This window comes from Urocampus carinirostris, chromosome 5 (assembly GCF_059441175.1).
Source record: "Urocampus carinirostris isolate Australia breed hairy pipefish chromosome 5, RoL_Ucar_1.0, whole genome shotgun sequence".
NCBI lineage: Eukaryota > Metazoa > Chordata > Actinopteri > Syngnathiformes > Syngnathidae > Urocampus > Urocampus carinirostris.
The window spans coordinates 14,768,499-14,782,226 of NC_142353.1; the positions used below are offsets into that span (position 1 = coordinate 14,768,499).

The window sequence follows — 13,728 nt, forward strand, 5'->3', positions numbered from 1 at the left end:
GAGAACTAAGGACTCAATTACTGACTTAATATACACTGGCTTTATATTTTTTTCAAACGTTTGAGATATTGTGGGCCACACCCTGCAAGTTATGCCACGTTAGAACAATTAACCATTACATTGTGGAAAGATTTTCACCTTGGTTTGAGTCACAATATTACAAAAATATAAAAATTTTAAAAAGATTTCGGGATCTATTTAAGTTCTAACATGATTTCTCAAATGATCCACATTAACATAAAAAACTGTTCACGTTTTTTTTTTTTTAATTAAAAAAATGTGTAATGCAATGCAACTGTGACCAACTTAATACTTTCAAAAAATGCATTGGAACCAGTAATGAAATACCACACTCACTGGATGTAAAAAAAAATTCCAAGACATCAGAATTCGGAGTTTTTCAACATGGCAGTCCTCTCCTCCCTCTTTGGTAGGGGAATGTTTCCTTAGGTCAAACAAACACAATTACTGTAAACTATGGACCCATCTTTACACAAAAGCAAAACTAATACAGTCAAAACAAATGTCTTACCTGGTGGCGCCACGTAATATTCCTCCACTGTGTTTTTGGAGAGCTGCATAAGTTCTTCTACATGGTTGCCTTCAATCACTGCATCATCCCGCAGGTACAAAACTCTACAGACATACAAACATTTTTAGGGGGGGAAAATCGTAACCAAAATCGAAAGCAACCTACCGGTCTTCTTGGACTGAATCCATTGGCTCAACCCCTGAGGTGTCCACAACATGAAGCTGATCTGCAAATTTGATGGCCTTTTCCAAACAGGCCACTCCTTCTTTTGTACGGAAGTCCACCAAAGCCAGACGCTCAAGTTGGTCCACTAGGTCGCCTTCTATTTGAGTAGGCTTAAAGACAAAAAAAACACACACAAAAAAAAAAAAACGCTTGATTTTCTTTTGTACGCTTCTTGAGCAGGCAAAGCATTTCAAAGTGAATAATTTGGACTAGGGGATGGGCCAGTACCGATGCCTGGCATCAGTGTATGTGATCTTTTTAAGGTATGGTACTTGCAGTCATGGCTGATACCAGTATCAGCTATTTTCTATTGACCATTTTACCTCCAGAAACTAAAGAAACATTTTTGTGTCATTGATTTAAGGCATTAATAAGGAAAAATGTTAAAACAAAAATGTTAGGTCATAGTGTATTATTTAGCGCTTCCTGGTGGGGATATAAAACTTCATTTGTACGCTTCTTGAGCGTGACTAATTTGGACTAGGGGATGGGCCAGTAGCGATGCCTGGCATCAGTCTATGTGATTATACCAGTGATTTTTTTTAAGATACGGTACTTGCAGTCATGGCTGATACCAGTATCAGCTATCTTCTATTGACCATTTTACCTCCAGAAACTAAAGAAACATTTTTGCGTCGTTGATTTAAGGCATTAATAAGGAAAAATGTTAAAACAAAAATGTTAGGTCATAGAGTATTATTTAGCGCTTCTTAGTGGGGATATAAAACTTCATTACAAAACGATATTGATTTGAATAATAAGCAGAAATGCATGATCTATTGCACATACTGTACGTGAATTTATTAAACACTCGTGGCCCCAGAAACTAGTATTTATTGTACATAAGGCTCAGCTATAGGGATCTTACATGATTTTCTGCCATCTCTGCTAAGGGTATCCCCCAAACCCCAAATCCCCACGAAAAGCAAGGCAAAAAAATGGTGCAGTTAGCTAGATGTTTTTTTTCTTCTGCTTTGTAGCACTCATTTTCGATTGCACTGCAAAATACAGTCACCCCTAGAGGTCAAATGTTGCACAATGTCCCTTTTAGTGTATGTCTTTGAAAGTATCAAGTCTTATTTACAGTGGGATGGAAATACTGTATATGCTTGTGCTACTTGTACTAGGTATCAGATTACTGACTACTCAAGAATTAAGTATCGGTCTTAAAACCATTCGAACCTCCACTTAATTGACCATTGACTTTATAGCGTTGGGCCAGTTAAAAAACTAAAAATGCTTACCTTAAAAGGGACGGTGTGTATTATTTAACACTAGATGCTGCTGGATTGTGTAGTGTAACTAAAAAAAAAAAAGATTGTCAAAAAGTACAAGGAAAAATACAAACTACAGAGACCAACTGCACTGTGCTTCTTATCTATTTTCCTAACCATTTAAAAAGTTATTTTTTTGGGGGGGGGACCTGTAAGCAGCAAAATGGCTGTCAATAGGAGAGGCTCATGTTGTAGTTTTTACATGTATTTAAATATTTTCAGAATCAATTGAGTTTTTTTTATAAACGAAGTTTTATGTGCCACTAGGAGGCGCCATAAAATGTAGATCAAGGGTCTCCAACCTTTTTTCAAGCTAAGAGCTACTATTTGTTACTAATTAGCAGACCCAGTTTGATATCCATTTCTAAACTTAAATAGATGGATTGCTAAATAGCTAAAACGGTAGCTCAAAAGTTAAAAACTAAAAGGGAGCTAGATAGATAGCTTTAAGAATAAAAAGCCATCTACTGGACTGTCTCAGAAAATTAGAATATTGTTATAAAGTTCTTTATTTTCTGTAATGCAATTAAAAAAACAAAAATGTCATACATTCTGGATTCATTACACATCAACTGAACTATTTCAAGCCTTTTATTATTTGAATATTGCTGATTTTGGCTTACAGCTGAAAAAAACTCAAAAATCCTATCTCAAAATATTAGAATACTTCCTCAGACCAAGTAAAAAAATAATTTTATAACAGCAAAACTAAATCAAACATTTGAAAATGTCCATTGATGCACTCAGTACTTGGTTGGGAATCCTTTTGCACGGATTACTGCATCAATCCGGCGTGGCATGGAGGCAATCAGCCTGTGGCATTGCTGAGATGTTATTAATGCCCAGGATGCTTCGATAGCGGCCTTCAGCTCATTTGCATTTGTAGGTCTGGTGTCTTTCATCTTCTTCTTAACTATACCCCACAAATTCTCGATGGGGTTCAGGTCAGGGGAATTAACAGGCCAATGATGCCATGGTCAGTGCACCAGTTACTGGTGGTTTTGGCACTGTGGGCAGGTGCCAGATCATGCTGGAAAATGAAATCCTCATCTCCATAGAGCTTTTCAGCAGATGGAAGCATGTAGTGCTCTAAAATCTCTTGGTACACAGTTGCATTTACTCTGGACTTGATGAAACACAGTGGACCAACAGCAGCAGCTGACATGGCTCCCCAAACCATTGCTGACTGTGGGAACTTCACACTGGATTTCAAGCAACTTGGATTTTGCTCCTCTCCAGCCTTTCTCCAGACTCTGGCGCCTTGACTTCCAAATGAAATGCAAAACTTGCTTTCGTCTGAAAAGAGGACTTTGGACCACTCTGCAACTGTCCAGTGCTTCTTCTCCATAGCCCAAGTCAGACGCTTCTTCCGTTGTCTTGAGTTCAGAAGTGGCTTGACCATGGGAATACGGCTATTGTAGCCCATTTCCCGGACACGTCTGTGAACTGTGGCTTTTGATACCTGGACTCCAGCTTCAGCCCACTGTCTTTGAAGCTCCCCCAAATTCTGGAAGCGGCTCTTCTTCACAATTTTGTTAAGGCTGCGGTCATCTCTCTTGGTTGTGCAGCGTTTCCGGCCACATTTTTCCCTTCCAACAGACTTTTTGTGGATATGCTTTGAAACTGCACTCTGTGAACAGCCTGCTCTTTGAGAAATTTCTTTTTGTGTCTTACCCTCCTGATGGAGGGTATCAATGATGGTCCTCTGGACAGCAGTCAGATCAGATTGTGATTTAGTTTACTGAACCAAGCTGAGTGTTTTTAAGGCTCAGGAAACCCTCGCAAGGTGTTTCGAGTTAATTAGATGATTCAGGTGATTAGGTGAATAGCCTACTTGTATACTTTTTCATGATATTCTAATATTTTGAGATAAGATTTTTGAGTTTTCTTAAGCTGTAAGCCAAATTCAGCAATATTAAAATAATAAAAGGCTTGAAATAGTTCAGTTGATGTGTAATGAATCCAGAATGTATGACATTTTTGTTTTTTTAATTGCATTACAGAAAATAAAGAACTTTATCACAATATTCTAATTTTCTGAGACAGTCCAGTATATAGCCAGATTGAAAGCTAAAAACAAAGCTAGATTGTTAGCTAGAAAGGCCAGGATGTAGCTTTGAAACTTGTGAAAAAGGTCCAATGATAGGTAAAAAACATGCAAAAAAATGTAAAAAAGCTAGCTAGATAACTTGCTAAAAAGCTGTAATGGTAGAAAGAGCCAACAACAAAGCTAAAAAAGTAGCCAGAAAGCTAGCTAAAAAAACGTTTTTTTTTCTGTAAAACAAATAAAAACATAAATTGATTTGTTAAATACGGAAATAAATTCTCATTCTACTCCTTAATTGCTTAAAAATATTAATCAATACTTTAATAGATTTTTTTGTCCATGAAGCCCATGAACTGGAATTTATTTATTTTAATTTAAAAAAAAAAAACTTAGTTTATTACTATGGTCTTACTATATTATGACAAGGTTAATTGTTAAAAATAGTGTTGAATAGACTCAAGTCAATCATTACAAAAAATTTTAACTAGAAAATCGCAATAACCCAGCACGGGTTAACTATTTTCAGAACAGGTCTGTGGACACCTCAACTGTCCTCAGGGGGCACCACGTTGGAGACTCTTGATGTACACAGTGTAGGGTTACTTTAACTGTATTACTTTTGGGTTACTCCAATACCAAATATGCTAATAAAAGACAAAAGAAACTAAATATGAATAAAATGACTAAATTTTGCGCAGGCTTGGGGAGTAACGGAATACATGGAACGGCAAAAATGATGTTGGCAAGCTGTTTTGATTCTTTTTCATTTTGTTCCTGTCGCATTTTGTTAGTTTTGCTGGAGATCAAAGCCAGGAGAGAAAGCTTACCACGTGTTGTGAGTCATAAATTTATTCATATTTAGTTTATTTTGTCTTTTATTAGCATATTTGGCCATGCTCACTCTCAGCATTAGTTTTGTGTCATGTTTTCATTAATGTATCTAACAATACCTTCAATAAACATTTTATAAATGTATATATATATATATATATATATATATATATATATATATAGTGGGCAGCACGGCGGCGCAGTGGTTAGCGCATGTGCGGCACAGTTCATGTCTTGGGAACCTCCTGCGTGGGTTCAAATCCAGCTCCAGACTTCCTGTGCGGAGTTTGTATGTTCTCCCCGTGCTTGCGTGGGTTTTCTCCGGGCACTCCGGTTTCATCCCACTTTCCAAAAACATGCATTTCAGGTGAATTGGCCGGTCCAAATTGTCCCTAGGTGTGAATGAGCGAGTGAGTTGTCTGTCCATGTGTGCCCTGCGATTGGCTGGCAACCAGTTCAGGGTGTCCCCTGCCCACTGCCCGATGATTGCTGGGATGGGCTCCAGCACCCCCGCGACCCTACTGAGGATAAGCGGTGCAGCTGATGAGATGAGATATATATATATAGTATAGAGTGCTTCGAGGTCCTAAGATTTACCCACAATGCATTGCTGGCGGCCATTTTGGAAGTCCACAAAGCTTTTCACTTCATTGTTATTGTTCAGCGAACCAGTTAGATGAGACCTGGGCACTCTGGTCCTGGAGGGCCGTATGTTCTGCATGATTTTTGAGGTTTCTCTGATCCAATACAGGTGATTCCAATCACCAGCATCGTTAACGAGCACTTGCTAGCTTGCTAACAAGGTTATAATTTGTATCACCTGAGTTAAAGAAGAGCAAACTTCAAAATCTGGCAGGACGTATGGCCCTCCAGGACCGAAGTGCCCAGGTCTGAGTTAGATTCTACATTGTAATGCCGAATACGTGCGTTATTGTTGGCTGTTGTAGCCGAGGGGAAAAGGGTGGGAAGGGCTTCTTTAGACTTCCGAAGTGTGTTTACAATCAGGGGATTGAAGCTCAGGAGAAAAGTGAACGGCGAAGACGAATGTGGCTGGCAGCTATCAACCGGTCGAATTTGCCAAAGCTTGACTGTGTTCGTGTTTGTTCTGACCACTTTCTGACAGGTAAATTGAATTATTTATGATGTAGAAATAAATTTTAAAAAGGTTATGGGACATGTGTACTTCATGTACATCTGTCGACACCATTCAAGTATGGCTAGGTTAAATACTGTGTGCACAGACACATCCCGAACCCAACCAGACACAAATCTGTCGTAGGCTTCCATACTTTTGTAATTTTGAAAATCCTTCAGTTCACAAAAGGGACTTGGGTGGAAAATAAGATAGTTAACAAGTTCGATGTAAGTCACACACGGCAACAAATCGGGATCAGACTTCCAGTCCTTGTTTTTAATTTTGTAGGGATCCAATTTTCCAATAAAATGCAACTTCGCAGCGTACCGCTCGCGTGCTTGCTTGTCTAAACTCTCCACGTGGTTTTCCATAGTGTTGATGGACAAAATCCGTACACAAACGAAGCTAGTTGAGTAAATAAATAGACAAACTGAGTAAATATTTGCTCCTCTCGCTATCACCGCTTGTAATCGACAGACTTCCAAGATGGCGGCACGAAGCCGTGTTACTATTTTTAGCACAAAGCGCGGAGCCCCCTATTGGAGTAATCCAAAAGTAATTGAAAGTAATCCAGTTAAAGTAACCCTACCAAACCCTGACAGTACAGCAATATGAAAATAAAGTATTTCTGTCTATGCCTGTGTTTTAGGTTACAAGGCGTGCATTATTGTGGATCTACAACTTTGTTATGATGCCATACCGGTGGAAGCTTGTCCTCTGATATAAACTCCCAGGTTGGAGCCGAAGGTACCTTAAAACACAAGATTGCGTCGTTACCCTTATGAATTAAGCATCACTTTGTTCCACTCAATTTACCTTTGAGTTGCTTCTTTGAGAACTGAAATCACGCGTTCCGTAATTGTAACAGCAGCCCGAATGTGTCCCATTGTAGAAATTCGACCGCAAATAGCGAATGTGTGAACGAGACTTGGCAGAAGTGACTTTCCGTGACACGCTGCGGCATATTTGCGCGAAAGAAACGCAAAACGTAGAAGTGTTTGACATTTTCACAGCATGAAAGGTAACATTTAGCTTGTCACCTGTTTTTAAATTGTAACACTTTTCGTAGTTAAAGGACCGATAAGTAAATAGTAGAGCTTCGTAGACGACCCCGTCAACAGCGCTTTATCTTGTCTTCTTCGGGTTTAACGGGGATTGGCATTCATCTTTTCGGTGCATTACCGCCCCCTTCGTCATCGTTCCACTTCTCAAATCATGCTAAAGGGACAGTATGTAATATTTAGTGCCTCTTAGTGTTTCAAAAACTTATATTTATTCATAGAAAAATATATTGATTTGAATATTAATCAAAAAACACAAATTAGTATAGCAATGTTAATTTTCACTTTTTTAAAAATTACAGTTTCGTCTGCAACATGAAAATACTACCACGAAGAAATAGTTTGGGTTCTCGCTCAAAGCATTAAGTCACCACACCGGTAAGAGTATTGCGTGTTTGTGTTTTGAATAAAAGAATATACCCACTCTGTTTTATTATACACAGCATTGTATTTAGCATTGTTTTCCAACTGCTAGTCATGTTATTACTCTTGACTTATTCATACTAATACTGGTAGAAATAGTTTGTTTGCGTTTTGGAAGAAAATATTTTACTTCTTTGATTTTTTTATATAATTTGTTTGTGGGGCTAAACTATTAAATTAAAGGATCTATTAAAGGATTTTATACATTAGACTATAAAAGATTTTATACAATTGACTACAAATTATTCAGTTTATTGCAATACTGTGCTTTGGTTCAATGGAGTCAGATAACTAATTCGAACAATTTGGTAAACGGTACTTTTTGATAATATAATTCCAACACCATCTATCTACCCTGGTCATATCCCCCGAGAGGGGTGACTGACAGCAAGACAAACACATACAAAAATAAAGAAAATTAAAAAATGGAAAAAGTAGCAAAAAACTCACACAATTTTTTGGGGACCATGGCCAACCCAAATGCCCAAACACCTAACACAGTTAGGCACCTTGGCACCAAAGTTGGTCATGCTATCGTCCCTCCAGATGAAACGGGACACAAGAAAGTGGCCGTGTCCCTCGGGTCAGGGTGACACAACACACTCTTCTGTTCAACAGCAGGGCCCGACAGCTTTCACTGGTTTACCCCTGCCGCATCATACGGGCTAAACAATTCGAGCTAATTATTAGCTTTACCTTAGGCGTTTGATTTGGATATTGCTTTCGTGTTATATGAATACATTACATTGGACAACCTAATCTAGTCATTTTGAACTTCGTTTGAAAATCGTTCGCGTGTATGAGAGAGAGTGATATACATGTGGTGACATGGACTGTTCTTATCTTTAGATATGATATACACTGCATTAAAATAAGGTAAATTAAACAAGTACAGTACATCACATCACTACATGAAAAAGAAACATCAATAAGACTTCAGCTAACTAAGTCAAGAATGGCTATCAGTCTCATTCATCGGGAAGCACAAAGCTAAACTATAAAATTGTATTTGTTATATTGTGCTTTAGTTTTTCTATACTTAACGTGCTGTGCAGAGGTTTGGGGCAATAATTACAAAAGTTCAATCCATTCCTTTTTGTGCTTCAAAAAATGCGCAATAAGAATCATACACAAGACAGAATACTGTGATCATACCAATATTTTATTTCTGCAGTCCAAAATAATTCAAACTGAATCAGGGGAGTTTTCCACTTCCCAACTACAATACAATACTCAAGCAATGTCAAAATATTCTCTGTATATTGCTTGTTTTGGGTAAACTGATCAGATCTAATCGAATGTAGCAAGTTTAGAGTGCAGCAATAGACGAGAATGACGACGTTCTGAAGCTAACGAAAGCACTCAGGCTAACGCAATCGTTTCACACCCCAAAACGTTGTCAAGACCCCTTACCGCCAATGAGTTTACTTTTGTCCTAAAATATTTAGACAACAAGGTCAATGAAAACAGTTTACAACAGTTACTGTTTTGAGATATCTCCAGCCGTGCTTTGGTATAGCCATTTTGTCAGTTGCCTCTGCAGAGCCCGGATAGCTCAGTCGGTAGAGCATCAGACTTTTAATCTGAGGGTCCAGGGTTCAAGTCCCTGTTCGGGCGGTATCTTTTTTCCCTCCGTTTATGGTACTGTATTCAAAAATATTCTTTTTTAAACTAGCTCCTTTAGCTAATGAAAACTCAATTCTGGAATTCGAAGCATATGTCCTAATCAGCCACCGTATGAATAATGTCAACAAGCTTTATGAGGAACCGTGCAACGGTGTCAAACTCAATTTAGCTCGGGGCCACATGGCAGAAAAAAAGCATACGAAATAAAGAAATATAGAAATAGAAAAAGAGATAGGGGGAAGAGAGTAAAAACAGTGAGAGAAAGATAAGGAAAGAGAAAGAAAGCAATAGTGAGAGAGAAAGAAAAACAGTTATCAAAAGAGAGAGAGAGAGAGAGAAAGAAATAGAGAACAACAGAGTTGTAAAATAAAGGCAGACTAAGGGAGAAAGGGGGATAGAGAAAGAGTGATAAAGAGAGAGGCAATGAAAAAGAACCAAAGATAAAGAAAGAAATAAAACAAAGAAAAAGAAAGGGAGAAGAATTGAAAAGCGATATTAGGAGAGGGGGAAGACAGAAATAGATAAATAGTTAGAGTGAAGGATCAAAAGAGGGAGAAAGAGAGAAGGAGAGTTGAAGAAAGAAAGAGAAAGAGAGGTGAAGAAAGAAAGACAGAGAGGGAAAAAGCAAGAAAAGCTAGAAAGAACACAAAAGAGCGATTAGGAGAGAAAGAAAGAAAAAGAGAGCATAAGAAAGTAAGAGAGAAAGTAAGAAATACAGCTACAATTTGTTTGTGAGTGGTGCATTAAAAACTGCAGGCCATTGTGGCTTTTTTCTCTTGTGCTTTTCTAAGTGTTGTCTTATTAAAGCTGTTGGTGGGCCTGCTTGAGTTAAATGACATTTTGTAATATTTAGCGCCCCCTAGTGGTAAAAACAAACAATATTGATTTAAATAAGCAAAAATAAACAAAGAACCATCATAAACTTGCATTCATTTTAATACTTTAAGGTAAACGATATTCATTTATTTTACAACAAGAACCTCATCTAAGGAGAGCATACGTAATCGTCTGCCATCTTGCTGCTACGACTACCCCTAAATACCAAACGCTTGTGAAAGACTGAGCAGCAAAAAAAAAAAAAAAAAAAAAAAAAAAAAGTGCCGTTTATCTCTTTGAGTCGCTGTAGGTTGTATTCTCCCTTGTGCTTGGTAGAACTCATATTTGGTTGTACTACACAATACAGTGCCATCATGTGGTTAAAATATTACAGTGTCCCTTTATTATTAATTGTGTCCAAAATTGTGCGAGAAACATGACTTTTAGTACTGCAAATCGGTACAAAGTATGCAACCTTTTTGACTGTGCATTCGTCAACAACAAAAAACAGTATTCTCATGTACAATAACATATACCATTTATTATATATTATATATCAGCTCTCAGAATATAATTTCTTTTACAATACATGTTTAGAACTTGGCACAACATAAAAATACGAGTTTTACCAAAATAGCAATGTCCTTATGAAAACTGAGGCAATAAATTAAAGTAGGCTTTCAAATACAGTTTGCAAGTAACATCAATGCAATTAAATCGACCACATTTGAAAACAGAGCAATAAATAGGAAACTTTAAACATGATCAATAATTAGCAGGAACACAAAGATTAAAAGCGCATACTGCAGTGTATAATATACGTCATTATTAATGGTAAAATATGCCAAAACATTTTATATCTGATTTTCTTTTGGCAACAACATTGAAAATATATCACAAGCATGGACCATACCCTAAACTTGCAGTGCACTTCAAAACTGAAAAAAATATATATATCTTTTTTTTAATCCTGCAACAAAACAAACATTTAAGTGGTGCAAAGAACAAAATACAAAATCGTTATTAGGTAAAATCGAAAGAAAATGGACGAATTTTGACAAATACATAGGTGACAATTCACACGTAACAAGAAGATCCGATTGGCAGGAAGGCAGCTTCAGGAAACATTGTCTGGATATAAAATCACTCGTGTGGCACTCAGTTCTAAATAGGCCTCGTCGTTTCGGTAAAATTAACATTCATTCACTACTTCCTTCACGTGAGAGAAGAACCCGGGCGTGTTTCTCTTTCAAACCCAATGCAATCGTGTAAACTTACATACAGTACTTCATAGTCTTTCAAAATAATTGATATTTTTCTCGGAAATGTACGACTGACTTAAGCTCCGATCAAGATCGACGCTTCGATGTTGGGCGTGAAACACGATAGGCATTTGCGGATACTTATAGTTACTCAATAAAGCGTAATATATTAAATAGACCTGCTGACTTCACAAACAACAAAGAGGAGCATACAAATAATCCAGGCTCAATCAAGGCTGCAGATAATGATATAATAAAGGCGTTATGGAGTTGAGTATAATGTGTGTTTTGTGTGTTTGTGCGAGTGTGTGCATGTGATGCTGCTACAAAGGATTACACTTGATTGGAAGGGAAAGAAGCACATCACTATCACTTGTTCTCTATGAGCATTTGCACCTTGTACACCAGATCTCTTGCCAAGGTCAAAATCTGCTTGATGTTGTGATGCTCAGCCATCTCTGAAAGACAAGTACAAGTTCATCCATGTTACTTTGTCAAACACATTTCAAGATTGAAATTCAATAATGCTTTTTACAAATAGTGAATGATTGCTAGCTTCATTTAGTTAACATTATGCGAAAAATCTATGATTTATGCAGATCTAAAAATTCATATGAAAATAAATCATCCATCCATTATCTGCGCCGCTTATCCTCAGTAGGGTCGTGCATCCCAGCTACAGCGAAGAAAATAAGTATCTGAACACCCTGCTATTTTGCCATTTATCCCACTTTGAAATCATGGAGGGGTCTGAAATTTTCATCGCAGGTGCATGTCCACTGTGAGAGACATAAACTAAAAATAGAAATCCAGAAATCACAATGCATGATTTTTTTTTAACGAATAATTTGTGTGATTATAGCTGCAAGTAAGAACTGTATTAGAACACCTGAAAAAAATTCTGTTAATATTTAGTACGGAAGCCTTTGTTTGCTATTACATAGGTCAAACGTTTCCTGTAGTCTTTCACCAGGTTTGCACACACTGCAGGAGGGGTCTTGGCCCACTCCTCCACAAAGATATTCTCTATATCAGTCAGGTTTCTGGGCTGTTGCTGAGAAACACGGAGTTTGAGCTCCCTCCAAAGAAGTATGGAGACTGGCTAGGCCATGCTAAAACCTTGATATGCTTCTTACGGAGCCACTCTTTGGTTTTCCTGGGTGTGTGCTTTGGGTCGTTGTCATGTTGGAAAACCCAGCTACGACCCATCTTCAATGCTCTGACTGAGGAAAGGAGGTTGTTCCCCAAAATCTCACAATAGACGGCCCCTGTCATCCTCTCTTTAATGCAGTGCACTTGTCCTGTCCCATATGCAGAAAAACACCCCCAAAGCATGATGCTACCACCCCTATGCTTCAGAGTAGGGAGGGTGTTCTTCGGATTGTACTCTTCATTCTTCTTCCCCCAAACACACTTAGAGGAATTATGACCAAAAAGTTTTAATTTGGACCTCCACACCATAGGCCTGCACCCTAAGAAAGGCTTTCAATCTTACTTTAGTATCACACTATTTTACGCACAGTTCCAGAAACAAATGTTAGAGAATTGAGAAAAGAGAAAGTCGTTATATATAAGTTATAACACAACGCAAAAATGCACCACAAGAGAAAAAACTTTTTGATGTATCTGATGATGTATCAGACTTTGCGATTATTTATCTCTCTCAGGAAAAAATCCTATTTACTCCATTCTCTGACATTAATTTCTGGCACTGTTAAAAGAGTGTGATAATAAGATAAAATCAAATGCCTTTTCAAATGTTACCTGTATCACTGGTGGTTTAGTGTTTCGTTTTTGATGTCTTGATATATGATTAACTAAAGGTACTAAGATAAAAAAAAATGTAAAAATGAAGTTTAGAAATGAATTTAAAATGAATCACAATTAAATTGTTATGTCGATTAACAGCAAATTAATTTATGATAACAATATTGAAATGTAATAAATTAATTGGGATTTTCGTTCTTTTCTGTTTTGATGTTCAGAATCACAATTAAATATTTTTATTGCACAAATAATTATAAAAACATTATCAGTTTTATTATTTTTTTTTTACTATGCTTTACTCAGAATTATTCAAATGTCAAAGTCGACAAAATCTTTTATACTTCTAGATCCGTAAAATCATTGTTAGAATATTGAAATGTGTCATTGCATATAGTCGTAATTTGGGGTTTTACCAGTTGTATCGTTTTCATTATTTTAATTAATCACATCAATATTTCATCAAGTTAATCATTTAGTGGTAATTTGTTTCACGTGAGCAAGAAAAATAGATAAATGCTGTTTACCATTGAAGAATTTAATAATCTCTGTAAAGTCCATGTTGTTTTCCAGGATAATATCCCTGTAGATCTCCACCAGCGCCAAAGCGATGAAGAGAACAAAATGACTTGAGGAGGAAAACTTTGCCGCCCAGATGGTTTCCCAGACTGCAAAGACGTCATCGTAGACCAGCTCTGCAAGGTAAAGTACAAAAAGCTGAAACGAATCAAG

General features: G+C 37.2%; 2 protein-coding genes and 1 non-coding gene across 6 annotated transcripts in view; 1 reads left to right on the top strand and 2 right to left on the bottom strand.

The window, feature by feature from the left end:
- Window positions 1-21: 21 nt before the first annotated feature.
- On the bottom strand, window positions 22-7,202 carry gatc (glutamyl-tRNA amidotransferase subunit C). Its single transcript, XM_088335895.1, has 5 exons — window positions 6,861-7,202; window positions 6,745-6,795; window positions 698-867; window positions 533-636; window positions 22-445 (listed from the first exon to the last, which is right to left on the bottom strand). Exons 1-5 carry the CDS (start codon window positions 7,047-7,049, stop codon window positions 384-386), a joined length of 576 nt encoding a protein of 191 aa, XP_088192021.1. The 5' UTR covers window positions 7,050-7,202; the 3' UTR covers window positions 22-383.
- A 1,870-nt stretch (window positions 7,203-9,072) lies between these two features.
- On the top strand, window positions 9,073-9,145 carry trnak-uuu (transfer RNA lysine (anticodon UUU)). The gene has a single exon. It is a non-coding gene; the product is annotated as a tRNA-Lys (tRNA).
- Window positions 9,146-10,491: 1,346 nt separating this feature from the next.
- The window catches only part of sgsm1a (small G protein signaling modulator 1a), a 64,016-nt gene continuing 60,779 nt past the window's right edge, over window positions 10,492-13,728 (bottom strand). For all 4 annotated transcript variants that reach the window (XM_088335899.1, XM_088335897.1, XM_088335898.1 and 1 more), the window contains 2 exons: window positions 13,524-13,691; window positions 10,492-11,690 (listed from right to left, as the gene is read on the bottom strand). In XM_088335899.1, coding sequence (XP_088192025.1) covers window positions 11,602-11,690; window positions 13,524-13,691 — 257 coding nt within the window. In that variant the 3' untranslated portion in view covers window positions 10,492-11,601. The remainder of the gene's footprint in view (window positions 11,691-13,523; window positions 13,692-13,728) is intronic.